Here is a 21,991-nt window from a genome sequence, read left to right on the forward strand (position 1 = left end):
GGGGCTTCTGTCTATTTAAGTTACTGCAGCAGGAACAATGTCTGAGAGAGGTATTTGCAGCTTGTGAGAACCGCACTTAATATTTATTTAGGCATTCGCTTACCTTGCCCTTATTTTGTCCTGTGTTATTTACAGTAAGGAACAAAATTGTCCCGATTTCCCATCACGTAGCATTCACTTTAATCCTCCTCTATGTTATTATAGCAAACATCTCTTCATTGAGATATTCTGCCATGCTTAATACAGCCAGATCCACAACTAGAGCTTGAACAGTGCTCTAACATAAATGATAATAGCAATAACAAACTTGAGATATCTGTGCAGTACAAAGCACCAGAGGCATGCATAGGAATGGGGCACTGGAACTAAATTCGAAGTTAGCTCGTTAGTGTTAGTTTTAGCAGAATCAAAACAATTTGGCTGACTGCAGTTCACTGTATTTTTACAAAATTGTGACATTCATTCCTTGACATATTGTTGTGTGTGAGAACAACGTGGAAGGAATATCCTTTGTATGGGAATTCTGAATGCTGGCACCACAGAAGCAGCCAGGTTCATATGCACAAGCCAGCATCTCCCACTGCAACTGGGCTACATGGACCACCATTTCACTCAATGGTGCCTTTCTTTAGTGGATGCCTCGTATTACATGACTCAAGAACTTTTCTCTTAAAAACCTGAGAACTGACACCTGGAAAAATGCTGAATGATTTTTGAGCATTTGAACCAAAACTGAGTTGGCAAAATTAAAAAAGAAACATTATAGGTTGTGAGCCAAACCACAGAAGCTGAACCCTGATGTTATTTAATGTCTCAACATCTCAAAAGTAGTACTACTGTAGAAAAGTTCCATAATATTTTTTTCCCAATATAACAGTAAAAAAAATAAAAATCAATACTTAACAACAATACAATTCTAATTGCTTATTTCTAAGCTACAGCAATAACAAATATATGAATGTTGCATTCTAGCTCTCTGCTGCTTTACATGGAGTATGAATGGTTTAGAAAAACTCTGCATAGAGGTTCAATTTAAAATTGTTTGGGCAGGTAGATACATTCATTTGTAGTTGTACAGCTTTTAATATGGCTTTTTCTTTCCTCAATTCTATTTCAAAAAGTGATTAAGTTTGTGCAGTATTGAGCATTACTCACAGCCCTTCAGCAATACATTCAAGTAGCAGGACACCTCCCTTGATGACAGTGACTGATGAGCTACTGCCAGCAGATTCTGGAGGGATCAGCAGTTTGGGTTTCCGTTCCTTGATAAAATTTGCTAAAAAATAAAATAAAATAAAATAAAAGTTAGAAACGAAACTTAGAGCCTTTGCTTGCCCTTCAATAATGCCATAAACATTACTCTGTCAGAAGGTTTTGGACCTCAATCTATAAATTTAACTTTTTATTTATATAGCCTGAGACTAATCCATGACTCTCCTGTTTCTCCTGCTTACAGTCAGAAGATGACTACAAGTGTAACAACAGGCAGTAGTGCTGGTGAAACCCCTTTTCCTATGGTTTCATGTCCTGCTACCCAAGCACTGGCCCATTCTACCATATACCTCAGCCAGTCTTGGTACACTGATCTTCTCAATTGCTCATCTTCTGATCCACACCATCTTTCTTAGCACCTTTCTTCTGCATTGACTTCATCATCTTTTATGTTTCAGAGGAAAACCCATCTTTCCTCACTTGAATATCCCACAGAATTGTCCTTGTTACAATTATTAAATCTACAGTAATGGAGATACAATTTGTAAGGAAGACTGTTAAAATAATAAAACAAGATTGACCTGCATTTGATTTCAACGGACCATTTGTTCCGGGCTGCCAAACAATGGTTTCATGATGAAATATGCATAGAGTTAAATGGCTATCCAGTTATCACTATAATAACAATTAGCACAGTAATGAATAAGTCCCTAAATGGTACTAGTTCTTCAAAAATAGTCAGTTACGGATGATTTGGTAAAAGACCCCATGTATCTCTCCAAAACATTTTCTTTTTTTTTTTCATCCCCTTGCTTTGTATATCTACAAATCTGTGTCACAAGTGCCCAGAACTGCAGCCTCTGGATATGCTCACAGGGTTTTCACCTGCCCTCCACCTCCCACTGCCAAAGGCAGAGAGTCCCCATTCCTGGGCAGTGACAGGAGCTCAGGCATCTCTCTTAGGGAAAAAATATCAGTTTTTGAGTGTCTGTCACTCTGCACAAGCCGTGTTTGTTCTGCTCACAATGCTTGGTGTCTATGGTTCAAGGCTTGAGGACTGATCAGTGTTTTGAGTTAATCACCCCAAAATACTTGAGTAGAACCCTTTTTTAAAAACTTCAGTGCTTGTCCACAAAATGGGGTTTTCCAGAAGTTTAAAATTGGGCGTTGCGAAACACAGAGGCTCTCAGAAGCAATTTAACCAAATAAACCAGAGTCAAGAGCTACATGTAAAAACTGAAACTCTCATTTTCATGTATTTTAAATGAAATTAACTGGGTGGAGAATCGCAGGAATAGCCACTAGCTGCCTTATGACCTATGCATTGCTTGCATAAACCTCAGCAGAATATTTGCAGGCTATTGCTCCACAAAAAGGGAAGCACAAAGCAGGGGAAGATGTGAATCCCCAGGATGAGAAGTGTTTTATTGTAGTGCTTACCCTGCGGTGAGTATCAGACGGCAATATACGGCCAAAGAGAATCACCTCCCATCTACCCAAGCTGCAGCTGGAGATGGGGACAATTAACACAGAGCACCTAGAGCTCTATAAATCCACACTTTAAGCTCACCCGCAGTAATGCAGCCCTAATATACATGAATTCACAGCTTCAAATCGTGGGTACCTAACACAAGCATCTTATCAGCCACAGGGAGATTTTGAGCATCCAGGTCTGGTTCCTGTTCTGAACTGATAACATGAGAATCCCAGGACATCAACCTCCTTACTTACATTATGAAATGTGAATGTTCTTTTCCTGAGTAAGAAAACTACCTCTTTGTTAAAAACCCTTCAGATTTCTGTCAAGAAGTACAAGATGGGCAAATTGTACTCCATGGACCACTTAAATCCATCCCATCACAATAAAAAGGCTTTTTGTGGGTTTTTTTTTCTTTTTACTGAGCAGCAGCTCACATTTCATCTCAGCTGGTAGATTCTCAGTTTAAAGGTTAAATAACAGAGGCATTCAACTCACCCTTAGTAACTGCAGCATTAGGTGAGCCTGAGTCATTAGCATGCTTAACTGAAATAAATAAAAGTGACAACCAAACACAAACATGCACAGTTGATATAGAATCAAAAGAAACAATAAATCAACCAAAACAAAAGGATGCCCCCCCCATTTCTCTCATAAAAGAAGAAGGAAAAAAAAAAAAAGTAAAGCAACAGATGAACAAAAAAATTTATGAAAACACAAAGACAATTCTTCAAATTTATGTATTATTCTGCAAATTATTTCATAGGTGATACGATCATAATTTCATCCTAGCTACCTAGTATAATAAAAAAAATCACTAAGCTGTAAGTAATCATTATAAAGAATTAAAAAAAAATATTCAGTGTCTTTTTTCTTATTGTCTACATTTTTCTATGTAATTTTTTAATATAGTTCACCAACAAGAACTTGACACAGAAAGGAGTGAGCAGTCTCAAGCTGAGTTTACAAGAACATATGTGCCTCATATTTGTCTGCACCCAGTCTCTTGACTTCAATGGCAAGGTGAATACATTGAAGTGTTTTGCTGGGCCACTGCCAGGGCTATCAGTGACCTCACAATCAAACCCCATTTCTTATTTCTGTAATCTGTCTCTGTGTGGGACTGAACCCAGTAGAAAAGCTATGGAAACCAACATTTCATTTTGATTTTCTCACAATTATTATCCCAAGATACGGTTTAAGCAAGTATTAAGATATACAAACCCACTACACTAATCCTTTATTTTTTTATCCTGACAAGAAAACTCTCAAAATCATGTATTAAATACTAGGCTTTCATTCATGAAGAAAAATCTCCTTGGCTTTCTGGGCTATGTAAGCCCAAAAGGTCAGAAGAATTAGTGAAACAGAAGCCTGATATTAAGGGCATGGGCAGACTCAGTGAGTGGTACAAGTGACACCAGAAACTATTGCAGCCAGAAGAGACTCAAGCAGAACAGAATGGATCTCCAGCTGCTATAAGCTGCCTTAGTTCCACCGGCTTCTATTGGGCTTTGCTGATTTAACACAGCTGAGAGCATGCCCTAAAAGGCTGAATTTTTTTTCCTTGGATATTTGTATTATTTTCCTCTGTTTCTAACACTAAGACCTATACACCCCATGTATTCAGTAGATTTACACAGCTGGAATTAGTAGTTTGATACCACAGTGAGTAGGTAATACACACAGACAAATGCACATGCATGTTGACGGGACAGCAAACCCCACATTCCCAGGTGAGACTCAGGGGCAGGAGCAGTACCTGCAACCATTTACCCTCAGAGCCTACAGGAATACAGAGAAATTAAAATAAATAAATAAATGAAATGTGGTTTTTTTGGTTTTTTTTTAAATTTGATTTCCATTTCATTAAGGATATGGAACATTCTTATTGAAGATCGAGGTGGACTGCAAAGACCTGGAAAGCACCATGCTTCCCAACTACATTGTTACACCCAGACCAAACCAGGCCTGGACCCAGGAAGGAGGTGACCACAGAAAGTCCTCAAGATCCTGTGAAGTCCCACCTGTCATTGACTCACTGGACCGCAAGAAGAGCAGCTTTCCCTAATGCATCGTTGGCTTTCACTGGGGGGAGAACAGGAGGAAGAACAGAGCACTTTTGGGGCCCAGTAGCTGCAAAAAGCTTTTATTGGTTGAATTTAGCCCTTAGAGTAAGGTTAATAATGCAGGGATAAGAACAGTAACATGCATATTCTTTGGAGAGAATTCCATCAGAGACATAGGGCACACACATCTGCATTTGCTGATGCCTGGGGAGTTGAAAAACGAAAAACAACAGAAAACAAGAAACTACTTATCCGCAGACTTACAACGGGAAACCTTGAGTGTCATTGGCATTTTCTGTACAATCGTCCTTAGTGTTGGAAATGCTGCAAAGCAACAATAATCACTTCGACTGTCATTTTCTTCCACATTTGCAAAGTAGAGATCTCCCTTAAGGCTCATGGAGACCCTTTCATCTTGCGGAATGTGCTGCAAATCTAGCAAGAAAATATAATTATGATATGGTAATGATACCGAGCAGTTTCACCAATGTGACTACTAATGCTCTCCTGTCATATTTTCTTCCAGATACTGAATATAACTTTGAAGCAAAAGAGGCATAAGGCCCAGCATAACCAATGAGTTATTTAAAAATATTTGACATAAGATTGATAATTGATAATATCTTATGTATATTTATATAGAAAATATATTCAAAATAATTATTAATTGAGAAATTGATAATAAAAAAATACTCAGTACAAAGTCCCTGCTCAGATCAAAGGAATCTTCCAGCACTTCTCCCTGACACAAAGGCCTGTAATGATGACATGGAGGTCACCTTTTACTTATGTCCCCACGGCCAGGCTCTAAAGCAGTTTACTCTTCTGTAACTACAGATTACAGCAGGAGAGTGTTAGTAGGAACTAAGGTTGCTGTACTGTCATGTTGTTGATCCAGCCAAATGCAGGTCTGTGCTAAATATGTACGTCAGGAGTAGAGAGACTGCCTTCCAAGATCAAAGGTTTAACCTGACACCCTGTCTCTGTAAGTGCTTGGTCAGCTTCAGAAACAAACCCTTCATCTCATGGAGGCAATCCAAGTTACTGTGCTTCCCAAGAGCCAGAAATTCCTTCAGAACAGAAATGCTGAAGAAAAACATGACAGAAACCCAGAAGGAAATAATTATTCATACCTGACAGATTCTTTTTCTTAGTATCATAAATCAACTATTAATTTATGAAAACAGAAAAATAGTAATGATAGTAATAGTATATTGACCCATTTTATAATTTCTACTGTAAATGTAGTAGTCCTCATTACTGGTAGACTAATTAACTGATTTGTAAGCTTTCTGATAACTCATATTTAATAATATGTTGTGCCAACACAGTCTACAATTTAACTTTTTGTTATGTAAAAATGTATCTTCATTCTCCATTTGTCAAATTTGTTTTTCAGTATCCCAATCCTTTTGCTGAGCACTTGCATGATTACCATGCACATCAATTATGAATCTCTAATGAAACTGCTCTGGAAGACAAATGTTTTGAGTGTCCTCATATTAATAATGTAGAAATTGTTTACTTACCAATATTCATCCAATAGATGTGCAAAGGTGGGATGCCTTTTGGGGGGTTACAGTGCAAAATCACAGAATCACCATGCTCCACATCCAGGGGCTCAATTTTTTCTTTTGGGAATTTTGGTACACCTGTACAAAACCAAAGATGTTCCTCTTTTATTTTTACTTCTTGAAATTTTGCCCTTTGCTTCTCCCTTAAATTAGTTCTTAACAAAATATTTACTTTAACATAATGTTTTGAGTTCTCTGGTTTTAGGTACTATTATTATTTACAAAGTGATACAGAGTAATAATGACTTTTACTAAGAGTAGAAAATCTCTGTTAGCATTCTTCATTCATAAAGTGCACAGCATGTAGTATTAAAAGTCAGGCAACTGAACAGTGGTGGTGTCTGTGATACCCATGAGCTTTACTCAGGCTTTATTTTACTGCCTTTATTTTCAAACGCTTTCTATACTTCATTTATTTGTACCGTCTGGAAAGGAGAGCTCAAAGCCACAAAGAACTGAAGATTGAAGCTTAGTTGGGTATAGGGGTTCCAGGCTCTTCCCCGGGGATCAGAAACCGGTCTGGGAGTGCAGTATGTTCTCGGAAGTTTTGGCTAAAAAATGGTTCCCAAGTTGCCACTGCAAGTCAGTGCAGGTGAGGACAGACATCAGGCAGCTATTCTGCCTTGTGCCTGGAGTTGTCCCAATTCTTATCCAACTCCAGAATCAGATGAAGCAGAAATCTGGTTCAAAGATTATATTGCCTCCTCGTCACCTCAGGTATAACACCTCTGCTGTGCAGATTTTCTCAGCAAGCTTGTCTTTCTGGATGCAGAGATAGCATTTGCACTAAAGAATACACAGGGTTGCACAAGTGCTACACTATTTGGGCTTAAATATGATTAAGTAATTAACAGATCAAGGATTGTTTAATCACCTAGAGCATCAGCAATGATGCCAGCAGACTGTTGAAAGCCTGAAACACACTTGGCAAACCTGGCCAGTCTCAGCAGCCCAAAATGTAACCACAGTGCATCCAGGTAGAGGGTATGCAGAACTGGGCTGGAGCCTGCACCAAACCAAGCACTGGGAGACTCAAGCTCAGAGATTATTGCAAATAAATTAGTCTGCAAAATGTAACCACTCCTTAAAGGCAGATGTTGTTTTCTGCTTTCATTCCAGGCAAGTTCAAACTAGTAAAAGTTTCAGTTGAGGTGATTGCATTAAAGAGCAAAATTAACAGCAATTAAAGAGCAAAGGAACAAAAACATCCTGGCTGTGCAGAATAAACTGGCACAGCAAACATTGCCATTCTGGTGTTCAAGTCATGACAGAGAACTCTGATAGCAAATAAACGTTTTGAAACGTCAGATATCTAACAACTCCACAGGATATCTGCAGTGTCACATCACAGAAGTCAAAGAAAAGAAGGAGGGTGAGAGATGCTGGGCCAGGACTCTGAGAAGACTTTATACATTGTAGGATTAGCAAACATAAAAATAAGCAATCATTATAATGCTGGTTGTCTGAATGCAGATTGTGAATAGGTGTTATCTCCAGGAGGATTATTAACGCGTTGTGAATTCTTAGAGGCAAAATAGAGCTAATGAGCATTACCCACTCTGTAGGTGAAATTTCAGATAATGAAGGAAACTGTATACTAAATTCCAATCTTCTCAACAACCTATACTCTTCAGGCCCTGGAAAATATATCTACTGATTACTGGAGAGGTGGAACATTTTCCAGTAGGAAAAAGCCAATTTATTGATCTAACACTTATTCATTCCCAAAAGCACATCACTCTCAACAAACCTATAAGAAAGCAGGATCAAGCGAAGAATAAGAGATTTCTGACTAAGACAACTAAAGACATCAGCAGATAGACTAATAGTGAGATCACTCATCTAGGACATTGGACACTCTTGTTCAGACCCATTTTCTGCCTCATTTGGCACAACTAAATCTGAGTCTCCAATATCCCAGTTGGGTGTCAAAAACACTGGCCTTCTCAGCCAATTTCTGTACCCAATAATTACAGAGTTATATAAAAAGATAGCAATTTGCACCAGGAGACAGTGAAAAACCACGGTCTCTATGACATTAGTTGGCAGCACTGGCATTCATCTGTGCATAACCCAGATGTCTGCCTTTGGTCTCCAATGAGGGAAGCAGCAACTTGAATCTCAGTCTCTAACAAGTACTTGAGCTACAGGGGGTTGGGTCTTCTAGGTTCTTCCATGGTGTTTTGTTTTGCTTTTTTCATTATGAAAAATATTGAAATACTTTGATTTTCCTCTCAATACATAACCTAGAGTGTTTTGAACCCTTGAAGTATTGCAAAGGAGGAAGACTCAACTTCCACGATAAATTCCTGAACCAAACCTTCTGACAAGAATTTTTTCTTACTGGGGTCCCATAGGTCACAAAGATTAGAAAAATAACCGCTTATGAATTCTGCATGAGGAGATTTATTAAAACTAAGAAGCTAATACCACATTAGACTTTAGCACTTGCACATTTGTCTTCAGTATGTACATACTGCAATTTTTTTCCAGTGTTCCTCTGTTTTAATTAGAAGATATTCCGGAATCAATCACAACTGATTTGTGGCTGATCACAGAAACTATCACAGCTGAATTAAGCTCGAAAGTATCATATAAGATTAATTGTGTCATGAAAGTGTTTAATACTGTATGGAGTTATCAATGCAGCACATGAACACTGTAAAATTTACAACCAATTGATCTCTTTGCAGCGATACCATTAAAATTGTCATGTCAATCTTTCATGCAATTCCCCACACATGGATATAATGAGAGGGGACAGAGAATTCAATGTAGCTCCGAGTGCTGCGTCTCACATATCCATAACACAAGGGAGAACAACATTATTTAATGACTGAGAAAGGCTTGCTGAAGTGCCAGCAGGATGGCTCTCATGACACAAGCAATCAAGTGGTACGTATGAAACAGCCACAGGGAAGATGAAAAACTGCACACCTGACTTCTATTCTGGAGACATCTTCTAAAAGCCCACTGTGATATATAAAGCTCTCAAAATAATCTTGGGAAAAGCTTCACTGCCCAAATATTATTTCCTAACAAGGTTGCAGTGTGAATGCTGTACAACACTCAAAAAACAGAATTAGAGTGCTTTGATAGTGTGTAAATCATGGAAATGGAAGATTATTGAAGTCCAGAGTCATTTGTGCAAGGAACCAGGCTGTCTAATCCCTGGGGTGACTCAAAGTTTAATGAATGAACTGTACTTGAGATTAGGCTGCCATACCACTGGCATATGAGGTTGGCTGAGAGAAATTTCAGAAAGAAGGCCAGTTCACTCCTTCCTACTTATTATCTGTTCAGAAAATGCAGTATTTCAACAAAAATCAAACAGGAGGGAGACAAATACAATGCAATATAAAATTCTAAATTCGAATTTAGCAGTATAGAGTTAGAAATATAGCAACCAGAGTTGGGTTACTCCAGTCCCCAGCAGGATTGCTTCAGATTTACTCAGGTACCTATTAGCACAATTTGTCCTACACCTTAAATTTTTGTCCTATTGCTGACTACAGTGACTTCACACAACTGTAACTGTATCGAGTATGGGAATTTATAGCAGTTCAGATGAGAACTGAAGCCATCCAATCTGATATTTTATATGTTTCTGGGTAAAGTGTTAAGGGATTGAAGGAAAAAGGTTTCTCCAGGTAACTGTAAACTCCTTGAGACCTCTGTGTTTGGTTTCTACCAGTATCTGGTACAAAATGGAAGTCAACTCATTATGTTAAATCAGCAATTAACAAACATATTTGGAAACTATTGTAGGAAAACATGACCCTAGACCAGGTTTTTTTTTATAACCTTCTCTGTGGATGCTGTTGGAGATGTGTCCTGGTCCAGACAGATGCTTAGCCTGACTCATCATATATATTCTTAAATTTTTCCATGCAAACAAATCCTTAAAGGATGTAAAAGTGAGGAAAAGTAGAAATAGTCAAGAAATGTTTATATCCTGGAAATTCCCAGCTCTGCAGACACTTTAACTAGTAGCTAACTGGTTTAGTATACAGATCTGTATCATGTGCAGTGAACAGCCCAGCATGTCAAAGAATCATAAACGTGACTTACAGTCACAAACTACATAAGTTATACTGAAGACATCTTGGGCAGCTTCCAATACTCATCTCAGTACAGCAATTGATATTCTGATTCATGTGGTATACGCAGTAGTTAAATCTGTAATTTCCATTGAAGCATTTGAACTGTTTACAAGATAGGATCCTGCTTATTTATGGATTTTTTAAATTGCTGCATTAAATTGAAAAAGTTAGGAAAGTCTGGCTATCAAGAAGACTGTGGCTGTCAGTACACTGCCTCTCAAAGAAGCTTTTATGGTGGAATCAGTGACAGTCTCTTTTCCTATGTAAATCTCTGTTGCCCTATCCAGAATGATGGTCACCGGCAACAGTCAGTGTGATCCCAATGATTTAGATGCCCAGAAAAGTTGTAAAAGGCACAGGACAGTGGTTTAGGAGGCAAGAGGTTTAAATTTTATTCTTACTTCCTGCAAGGTCTTGGTGAGTTACTCTCTTTTGTTTCCTCTTCCAAAAAGTCTATACCAAATACCTTCACAAAGTGGGTTCCTGAGACCTCCTATTTTAGCATCAGCTCAATATATTTTAATGATCTCACAATATTCATGTATTTTTTTAAATATTAACACAGGTTTTGCTTTCTTTGTGAATGCTAGAACTAACATCATTAGCATAGCATAGCCTGCTACCAGACTATTTTACGTTTGGGCTATGTTTCCATTCTCAGATCTTCAGTCTTTTAGAGCAAAAGCTTTAGAAATACTGAGCATAAATCTTAATGCAGTCTACCATGAAGAGTCTTTTACACCACAGTTAATTAAAGAAGTTTAAATCGTACTTCTTCTTCCTCTGGCATTGAGCCTACTCAGTAATTCAAGCAACAGATTCCTTAAATACAGGATGAGGGTAGCTGAGGTCTGTGTTCTCACCATTCAAATTCATTTTCATGCTGCATGTATCTTGTACCAATTTGGACTTTGTAAACAATGCAAACATACAGAGCTCTTCAGACATCATTCTTCCCTGTTCTCCTTAATGTCACCATATATAGGGGAGGTGTGGTATTTTCATTATGTAGGTGACATTTAATGATAATTTCTGCTGACATTTCTGTTGCTTTCCTAGAATGACTACTGTGAGTAAACAGTATTTTGTTCTCCTCAGCAGTAATGTTATTTTCCTTACAGACCCTGTATTCTCCCTCTGCAGTGTAATTTATGAAAACACTGGCCTAGTCTGACTTGCTAGATTTTCCTTCCCTTCTTTGGCATAGTGACTTGCCAAGTAGCTTACATTCTGCTTGAATACAGCTGGCAAAGTGCTACCACCTCTGCATCATTATCATGAATGCATGTAGTGATCTCACAAGTACCAGTCTCTGCTCCAAAACGTGTGGGCAAATAGATGTAATTTGTCCCAGTGTCAGTAATTGCCTAATTTACAGTGGATCTGTACACCAGCATGTTTGATATTTTCCCTGTGAGCATTTATACCAAACTCTAAACGCTACCGATATCAGACTAACGAACTCACAGTGGACTGGATGACTTTCACTTGAGCCTTCAAACATTTGCATCGGTTACTATTTTGCAGTAATAAGCTGCTATTTCTCCCATCCCACATCCCAGCTTCTGATTTCATGTTCCTTGCTCTGACACGGAGACCACATTGTCCTCTCAATTTCTGGGCGCTCACACACTCATAGTTGCCAAGCTGAAATATTAGCCTTATGACTCCTAACAACACTTGCTTTCCAGTAAATGTTTGGAAAGTGAAAGCATTACATGGTACCTAATTCTTTATCAAGTGAATTTCTCCAGTATTAGAAAGATCACTCCAATTCAAGAGTTTCCTCAAACTCACCAAGTGTCTTTTACAACACTTCCACAAACTGATTTGACTCAAACGAATTTTGTTTTCCCTGACTTCCTACTCCTTTATTGTCCATTACATTTTTAATTTTTAATACACTTCTAACATTATTTCATTATTTATGCCATTATGTCTTTCATGAACAGTTAATATCTTTCAATACCTGTACTGTATTTCAATAACTGCAAGATGGTTATTCTGCCATTTTTTCTGCTATTTGTTTTCTCTCTCCAAATATTCTAATTTCTGTATTTCCATGAAGTGCTGGCATCGGCTCACAAAGAAAATGTCCCTACCCAGATTAGGTAGAGAATTTAGCAGACTACAATTGTTATCAATATTGATGCTTTCTTCTTTACATAAAGAGAAAGGTGTTGGAAGTGGAAGCATCACAAGAGCAAATAGTGGCTCTACACATGAGGGAAGAATTCTTATGGATTTTATGGCAAAGACAAAGCAAATGCTTTATACAGGCATTTAAACAGTCAAGTCAAAGCAAATAATCATTTCTGTCATTGAACATTCAGCTCACCTAGGATTGCTATTAAAAAGTTCATACTAATTTAACCACCAAGCCACCCTCTAGAGGCAAAGCAAGGCAGATGATATTCAGAAAGCAAAAGTAAATAATAAAATTAAAAATTAATGTATGTGGGAAAATATACACATAATCTACCTAGTTGTGTTTGTATTAAAGTTTGTAAGGAGTGCCAGTATCAGCACTTTGAGATCAGTAAGAGCCCAGTGGTATTGTCTGAACTCCTGCATTCAGATCTGCTCATTTAGATTTCTGTCCTCAAAATCAGGAATGAAATTATTTTTTCCTTCCAGTATTCACTGAATAACAACAAAGCACGTGTTATATATGCCCTATTAGCATAGTTCTTCTCCATTTAATTTGAGGAAACACAGTTTTTACAAACAAACAAACAACAACAAAATCACAAAACAAAAGCAAAGAAAAAGCCCTTACTTGGAACAATTAGTTCAATTTCCTCTGACATGGCAGTTCCCAGCATATTAGATGCAAAGCAACGATATTTCCCTTGAAAATTGGTGATGATTCCTCGATTTTGAAGCACAAATGTTCCAGAGTTGTTAGATGCAACTATTCTTGGGTCAGATAATAAATCAAATGGTTTTCCATCCTTAGTCCAGTTAAAGCTAAAAACCAGTAAAAATGTTACAAAGGACAGGTCACAGAACAGAGAGCACTATGGTACAAAACCAGTGGTAAATAAAAGGAAAAACTAGACTTAAAAGAAGAATGTTGAATGGTAAAATGAGCACTGTCCTACTATAACTTGTATTAGCTACTGGGCATGTCTCTCTTGTTGGACACTTTACTTCTGGATAACTGACTGTGACATGAAATAAGAATACAAAGCTTAAGGCAAGGACAATAAATGAAAGAGACCATCTGTGAAAGCAAGAGCCACACAGTCAAAGGAACTAGAGTTTTGCAAAAAAACTGTCTGTAGGAGAGCTGGTAGTTTTGACTAGCAAGGACTGACAGGAGTTCTTCTCACTATCTACAAGAGGTACCATGGTTAAACCTAAAAGAAAATAAGATAACTTGACTGAGTTTCTCCTGGTCTTGACATAGAATCATTTGTAGTTTTGATGCTAGTGGGGTATGAATTTGATGAACCATGAAGTATTTGTCATAGTTCATGTATCTTGAAGTCTCAAACGGCTAAACTGATTCTGAAGCAGAGACAGTTGGAAATTACAATATAACATGCATTTAGTGAAACACATACCTTTTACAAATTTTTGCAGTGTTTCAAGAGAATAAATTAGTGTTAAAAGAAGTGTATGTTTTCACACTTCACTGAGGCAAACTGCTTTGCGACTATGTCGAGAGGCATATGGGTTCCTATCATCTAACCAGCTCTATCACATAGATTTAAATACACTGGGAAACTTTTCATCGATCCACTGACAAACATGAAATAAAGGAAAACTACTAATCTCAATTCATAGTGCAATTAAAAATTATCAAATCATCTTGATATAAAAATAACAATTAATTTTTTTAAGCAAATTTAAATGGTGTTGCAGAGAAAAAAAAAAAAGAAGTATTAAAGAGTAAAAATGACATGCAAAACAGCTATTAACTTAGCCCACACACCATCCAGTGGTGAAAGTCTCGAGAGGAGCTTTTACTATGTTATAATTACATTTTTGTTAATCACATTTTCATTAAAAATCCTTCCTTTCTACATTGATGTAAAATACATAAAGCTTATATTTTGATATTTATTTGAATAACTCCTTATATGTATATTTGTAACATCACCACGGCCATGATCATGTCAGGTACAGACAAGGTATCTGATAAAATGCAAATGTGATCTCTGAATACACAGTTAATTGTGCTTGGTATTTTTAAGGTTGCTGTGGAAAATGCAGAAGACCAGCTGGGACCTTTTAATTACCATTACACACCTCCTATCTTTTGCAGCACAGCCCAGACAAGCTCTTTTAAATCATGGGGTGAACTCAGCACATGCTAGAGAAATGGAACATCAGCCAACAAGAAAAAGGCATGTTGGTATCCATTCACAGAGGGAGTGATAGAGCAACAAAAGCTGAATGGCCTAAATGGAAACAGAAACCTTAACCTTGCCTTACAATGACGAGTCAGTTACTGTACATCAGCTATTCCTCCCCTCCTCAAAACCAGAACAAAGTTTGGTAAAGGCTAAAAGCAAACTCAAATTCTGCTTGCTTCTCCAGGTAAAAGCAGTACTCACGTGGGCTGTGGGTTTCCTCTAGCTTCACATTTAATTGTAAAGTCCTCATCAAAAGGGTAGGCAACTTGGCTCCGAGGTTGCTCCGTGATTGTTGGAAGCTGCACAACTGAACACAGATTGGTACCAGGTTAAAATGTCATTTAAGCAAAACTGTTCTCTGCTCAGGTCCTTTCTTTGAAAGGGACAATGTCAGGATTGTCTTACTCCCAGGAAGACTGAGGCTTGCCTTAAAAAAAAAAAAGGATTATCATCATCATCATCATCTTCCTGGCATTGACAATACTCTCTGCTCCCCAAACTGAACACTGTTGTTGCCTTAGCAGGCAGAGAAAGGCTTGACAGTGCTCACTATGTCCCATCAGCCACCCATGGGCATCACCTGCACATGCTTCCACCTATGTCCAGCCCTTCCAGGGCAGAGGAGAGCTGTGGTCATGCTAAAGCTAAAGTCAAAGCATGGTTATATGGACTGGTAAATTCATTCAGTGGTGAAGTTAATAACGGGCATTTTAATCCAGACATAGATTCACATACATGAAGTAGCAAACTACTATCTCCATCCTGGATAAAATTGCCAGGAAATCCATGGACTGCAAAGATGACTTTATATTCCCTCCAGGGTATGGTAGGGGAAGAGCTGTTACCAGTCACATGGTCACACAGTGGTGTTTCACTAACTTTTTCTTATTCTTTTCTATGGAAATTAAAGTGCTGCAAATGTCTGTGACACAGAGCCACAGGAGGGAGAATGCTCCCTGCAGCAGAGCTGGGGATAATAGGATCATCACATTGTTATAAACAGCCAGGAAGAAAATTAACATCGTCTTTGGTTTATCTTTCAAGCCCAGGAAGCTCAAAGCTGGAGCAAAATGTGGTGTCTTGCCATATCATGTAGTCTCAAAGCTGAATACTTCCAAGCCCACCAGCTTCACTGATCAGACATAATTCCTTTTTATTAAAATATAAAATGCCTTATTAAAGCAAATTAAGAGTTAGATGGTTCCCCTTTGTAGCTACTTAAAATCAGGGGATGCCCAAACAGTTTGTCCTGTACTTTACAGTCACAGCTCCACTTTTGCTTTATTTAAACACAAGGAACCATTGTGGTACCTTCCTTCCAGAAAACGTCTGCTTTCAAATACTGTTAAACAAGTTTGGATAGCTTTAGTAAAATATCCTGTAAACCTGCTTGATTGACTTCTTCTTTGCAGCCAGGGCTATTGGCAGATTCCGGAGTGCTAACGGCTCACAGCAGGTCCACATGATGCCCTGAAACTGGCCCGTGTCCTACTTTGAGGCTACAGGGCCCAAAGCCCCATAAAGAGCCTGCATTTATGTTTCCTTAGGTTGATTGAGTTATTCCTGTATTTACCCCCACCGTAATTCATCCAAAACCCAATATTGTTGAGGTTTCCGTCCCCACCCCCCCCCAGAAAAAAAGTCTGTAGTTTATAATCTTCCTGGTCCATTTATGTTTCAAAAGCACAAAGCTTGGGAGGTCTGGGCTGTAATCCAGGCAGCAGGGTCCACTGGCTTTTATTGGATTGTCCCCTATGAGCTACATCCCATATTTTACACATATCCTGAAACCACACCAACCGTGTAAAACAGGCAGTTTGAATGCATCATAGCCAGACGGATAAAGGAGGTGCTCCCTGGGCGGTACACAACGTGTAGGAAATGCTTCTCTGGGGACTAATGTACGCCCTGAGACATACACCTGCTCCTCTTTCAGACTGAAACAGCAGGATGCAAGACAAGTAAGTAAGGGTATACGTACATCAAACAAGATACAGGGAGATTCAGAGCCAAAATGAGGAATTTATGTGAAGGACAAAACCAAGCCCTTGGAGCTACGCTGTGTGTTTGATAGCAAACACAGATATATGTTATTAGACAAGTTTACTGCTACATTTAAGCAGGTCCAAACAAAGCAGCTTACATTTTTATCACATCTGAATTTCCCAAAGGCCATGTTCTGGCAGAACTAAATTCAAAATGGAGCAACTGAAAAGCAGAATTTACTATTTTTTTCTTTAGGGAAAGGTTAGAAAAGAAAAAAAAAAATGGATACCAAAACAAAACAGCAAAGTGTTCGGTAAATAGCTACAACTCACCTGATAATGGTATTTCAATAGCTGCTGCCAAACTCAATACAGAGAAAAATAGGCATATGGTGATCCCTTTTGTGCTTAATAGAGTCTCCATCACTCTTCTCTAAACAAGGAGTCCAAACAGAAGGAGAGATACCTTATGCTTCCTCTCAGTGTCACTTCAAATCAGATGTAAGGATGTGAAAATGAAAGTCTAGCAAGAAAAAGAAACAGCCATATTAGCTTGTAACATTAACTTGGCTCTAACAAGGTTCCTAAATTAAAGCAATGCTTCAGGATTTGCAGTTAAATTGCAAATTTCACTAAGTGGTACAACTTCCTCTCCTCTCTCCCTGCCTCCTGGCTTCGGGAAGGTCTATTAAATTTCTAACAAAAAAAAATACATGCACAAAACTACAAACCCATTATAGCACAGAAGTATAATTATTTTTTGTTTTGCAATTAAAAGTAGGGATGGTTTAAAAGATAGTATATTTGTAATCATTCCGGTTCATAAATTTTTGTAATGAGAGTTGTGTAAGTTGGAAAGTAATGTAACAAATCTAATGAGAGAAATTTGGTACACTAATGACCTTGTTCATAAATCTCATGTGTCTTTTATCTTTCATTTATGTTTTAAAAAGGACAAATCTAGTTTAGTTCATTAATAAGGGCCAGAACATGAAACGTTTGCTTTTCCTCCATAATCCCAGTACTACTATACATAGGTTTTACACAATTCATTATACATCTCCTTAGGTTCTGCATTACAAGGTAAAAATGTCAGGTGGCTGCCAAAAGGAGACATATTCAGCTCTAATAGGTGTTTAAGTGTAATTCACAGAGAAGTAAAGGAGAGAGAATTCTACAAGCATGGGTGTATGGAGGATTTCAGTCTTCAGTGTAATTTACAATATCTCAGTGAAATATCAACCAATATAAGGTACATTTTGTACCTGTGTATCTTCTAACACATAGCACTCACCTGACATCAGTCTCTAGAGAATTTAGACCTCAGTTGTCAAGATAATTCTGCAGGAGCAATTTTCAAGACAAAGCTACTATGATGGAGGTGAGGACACAACCCACCAGCAGCCCAGCCCTGCATAGCACAGCGAGCTCCAAATCAAGCCACTGAGTTCACAAGTGGAGCCGTACAACCACAACAACGCATTTCCAGACTAAGCCTGGCTCACATACAGCTCTTGTATCTTTGCACTCACCATCCGGTTAATCCAGGGATCAGAAAAGCAATCCCGGGATCACCGAGAGCAGTTGGCGTGCAGGAGCAGGCAGGAGGTGGGAGGTGGGCGGTGTGCTGGGGATGCTGGCCCCGGCCCAGCACAGCTGGCTGCAGCTGAAGCAGAGACAGTGCACAGCCACACAGCCAGCACATGCCAGTCCATGACACTTTGGTCCTGAAGGCTGATTTGCCAGACCTCTACAAGACACAGGCATGAAGCAGAGATTTCCCTTTTACCCAACACACACCCTCTTGCATCAGCAGCCAGAGACAAGCAACAGGTTGTGCTGTGGTTCTTTCTCCAGAGTCATTAGCACTATCATTTCTGTTCACTCATCACCAGTTCATGAAAACTTTTGGGAAGTTAACATCTTTGATACCAGAATCCCTGGGTGAATATCGAAATTGGCCAACAAGGGGAAAAGAGACAGACACTATAATCACATAAGCCTCATTTGTTTAGAAATGAGGCTAAAAAACAGATGTCTTATAAGTATCTTAGGCACTGAGTGTTCACTGATGGAAGAAGCTGACTAATCTGCTTAATGCCTGTCTCCACAGGGGGGCATGGCACAGAAGGGCACTGGAGGGGACAGGGACTTGCTGGCTGAGCTGCCACCGCCAGGTTGTGCCTGGGTGCAAATCAGGCAGAATCAGGCAACACCAGTAATTTCTGTTTTGTGGCAGTTGATATTTCCCTCAAGTTTGATTTCTCCTGGTGCTAACCTGTGAGAAGTAGACCTTTCCAAACCTCAGTCCAATAAAATCTGGGCTGTATCACAGTGTTGGGGGTGTATGCACGACCCCCAGCTTGCAGCTACCTGATGACTGCACAGCTTCTGTGACCACAGGACTGGGCTCTACTACCTTGCCTAACCTGCTCCCAGCAGATGCTCAGTTCCAGATCTATTTGTGTCATCAATGGCAAAAAAAGATGCTCTGACAGCAAACCCCCTAACCCCACAGTTGCAATCTAGGCTCACAAAAATTTGACCAGTGTTGTTGCTTGCAGATGGCGCATTAGTGGTAGTGAAGCCCCCTTCTCCTCCCATCTGCTGACAGCTCTGGGGACCAGAGCATCCCATGTCAGGATGCCAACCAGAGGAAGGGGAGCTAGGATTACAGGAGGTGTGCAGCTTGCTGAAGTTGCAGACTGAGGAGTGGGAAGTTTCTTATATGAGTGTTACAAAGCATTGTATAGCATCAGATTAAATTCAAGAAAAAACAAACAAACAACAGGAAAACAGCTTGATTCCTTAACCAAACCCATTAGCTAGCAATTTCTTTTTCTTTTCTTTTTTTTTTTTTTTTCAATGAAATGACATAGAGAAAAGAAGAAATATACTAAATAAAAAGGGTATCCTTTATCATATGTTACGGCACGACTTGCCTCTGCAGGCTGTTGTAATTAGTCAGTCTGTCTAGCGCCTTGCTCTTTTTCCCCGTGTTGAATACTAATGCAGGGGGCTGACAGCACCAGCATTTAGAAGCAGCAAGTTCTTTGGGACCAATGGTGCTGGACTTGTGCACAGTGATCGGATACTTCCAAAGGCCACTTGGAAATCTCCCTGCAGCTGCATTTAACCTCTGCCATTTTATTCTGTGACAGTTTCCAGGAGGTACAATGCTGGGCTGACATGAATTAAGCAACAGTATCTTTGCAGAAGTATTTACATAGTGATAACTATCCAGCAAGATAAGCCTCCTGTTCCTGTGTTATATGTATTACACCTAAGGGAGTAGCAAAGACATTATTCTGGCTATGCTGGTTCCCTCAGCAGTTATTATGGAAGGCAAACACTTAACACACATCTCCTCTGACATACCCCAACTGGTCACCCTTCTGTGCCCTGTTCTGGACAGTGACAGTTCTCAGCAGACAGACAGGTCGAGACATATATCCTTCCCGCAAGGAGATCTGTGTCAAGCGATTAACCTTATTTAAGGTAATGTATAGACAGGGCTCACAAATGTTAGGCATTTTATACGGCTGTCATGTGTTTGGCTGTCCTACCAAGCCTCGGGCCCGCAGCTCAGCTGAAACTGGAGTCCCTGATTAAATCACTGACCTTCCCTCTCATCACCAGCACTCAAACAACCCCAAAGCCCTTCCTAAATGAGCGATATCAAATGTCCTTCAGACACCCCATCCATCCCAGCTTTAAACACAGTTACACACCCATACTTCAGGCAGCACAATATTTCACTCCCATGATGATTAAACTCCAAAATTTCTCATCTTGTGCCAGTTTCCAGTAAATGAACAATTTAACTGCTTAAATAATTTGGAGAAATAAATGAGGCAGCTGTGCAAGCACTTGGTGGCTGCAGGCAGGTTTTGGTCTCACTGGTGCCAAAGCACAACGTTCTCCTGGGGTCCAGGAAGTGCCAGAGAGCAACATGCAGAACCTTGACCTTGGTAAAAACATCATTCTGGCTCTCCAAGCCAGTGCTGGATCAGGCACAGGGCTTGCTGTGGACCCTGTTTTTTTTCCCAGGAATTCCACATCCTCCTTTGTTCTCTCAAGGAGTCAGTAGCAGCATCCCTGGCACTGAGGAGTGGGGCAAAAGATTATTGAAGAAAACCTTTCTTCTGCGCAATGAATGAGCATGAACGCTATGACAAATGTTACATTTACAATCCCTTCTCTTCCTTCTTCTTTTTCTCCCTCCTCTCTCCATTTCTATCTTTGTGTTTGCTTTTCTCTGCCTCAGGCTTAAGTCAAGTAATTTGAATTCACTGCAAATACTTATCTGTAGTTCCTTACCTGCAATTCATTATTTACTGTGCTATTCAGTTAATAGTAAATACCGATTGCTTTAAGGACAGCTCATTTGTTTGTTTAATGAGCTGCCTTTCACTTACAGTGAGCAAATCTTTCAAAATATCAGTATTTCTAAGGAGTGATGCAGTGCCAGATTCTTTTATTGTATACCATTGCTTTCAGAAGCGTGCAGTAAAAATACTGGACAACTAAACAAGAAAAAAAATCCATTTATCTCATCAACTTAGTGAACAATTTTCCCTACATGTGATTACTACATTAAAATTTCTCATAAACAGTAGCAGGTTGACAGCCAAAATTCCCAGATTACTGGTCTACTGCTTCCAAGAGAAATTACATTGCACTACTAAATATGGCATTGATCTCAGCTATTTGGTTCCCTCTTAAAATATGTGAGATTTGGTCCTTGTTTAAGTCTTGTACAGCACAAATATTCATGAAAATACTGGATTCCCACAGCTTAATTTCTGGGCTGACCTTTTCATTAGTTAGATTTAATTTCTCAGTGACATATATGTCACAGGATTGTTAAATAAAAGCCATTGGTAATTAGAAATTACAGCTTTCAAGGTGGCCCCCATTACAGTATAACAGAAAAAAAACTCTGAAAACAGTTTGCTTCCTGGTATGAGAAATAAAAATTTGGTTATTTGATTGCACCATATGTTGCAAGTTAAGTGACTACATAGCCCAGGAACTTAATTAAGTACTCCTACTCTTTCTCAATTACAATCACAGAAGAAAAAAAAACCAAAACCAAAACCAAACAGACAGAGTCATAATGTCCCCCATCCCAAAACAGCAGCAGTCCTTGCCCAGCACATCGTGTCTGCCAGTGTCCTGGTGAGCCCCAAGCAGCACAGTCAGTA

At 39.1% G+C, this 21,991-nt stretch overlaps 1 protein-coding gene across 1 annotated transcript in view; it reads right to left on the minus strand.

Moving 5' to 3' along the window:
* CHL1 (cell adhesion molecule L1 like) overlaps nt 1-17,208 on the minus strand; it is a gene marked incomplete at both ends in the record, with an annotated part of 53,272 nt that extends 36,064 nt beyond the window's left edge. Inside the window, 7 exons of the mRNA XM_080350748.1 lie at nt 1,156-1,276; nt 3,188-3,235; nt 5,023-5,193; nt 6,288-6,410; nt 13,215-13,405; nt 15,001-15,106; nt 17,118-17,208. Coding sequence (XP_080206874.1) covers nt 1,156-1,276; nt 3,188-3,235; nt 5,023-5,193; nt 6,288-6,410; nt 13,215-13,405; nt 15,001-15,106; nt 17,118-17,208 — 851 coding nt within the window. The remainder of the gene's footprint in view (nt 1-1,155; nt 1,277-3,187; nt 3,236-5,022; nt 5,194-6,287; nt 6,411-13,214; nt 13,406-15,000; nt 15,107-17,117) is intronic.
* Between the last annotated feature and the right edge of the window lie 4,783 nt (nt 17,209-21,991).

This window comes from Nesoenas mayeri, assembly GCF_963082525.1.
Source record: "Nesoenas mayeri genome assembly, chromosome: 10".
In the NCBI taxonomy this organism is placed as follows: Eukaryota; Metazoa; Chordata; class Aves; order Columbiformes; family Columbidae; genus Nesoenas; species Nesoenas mayeri.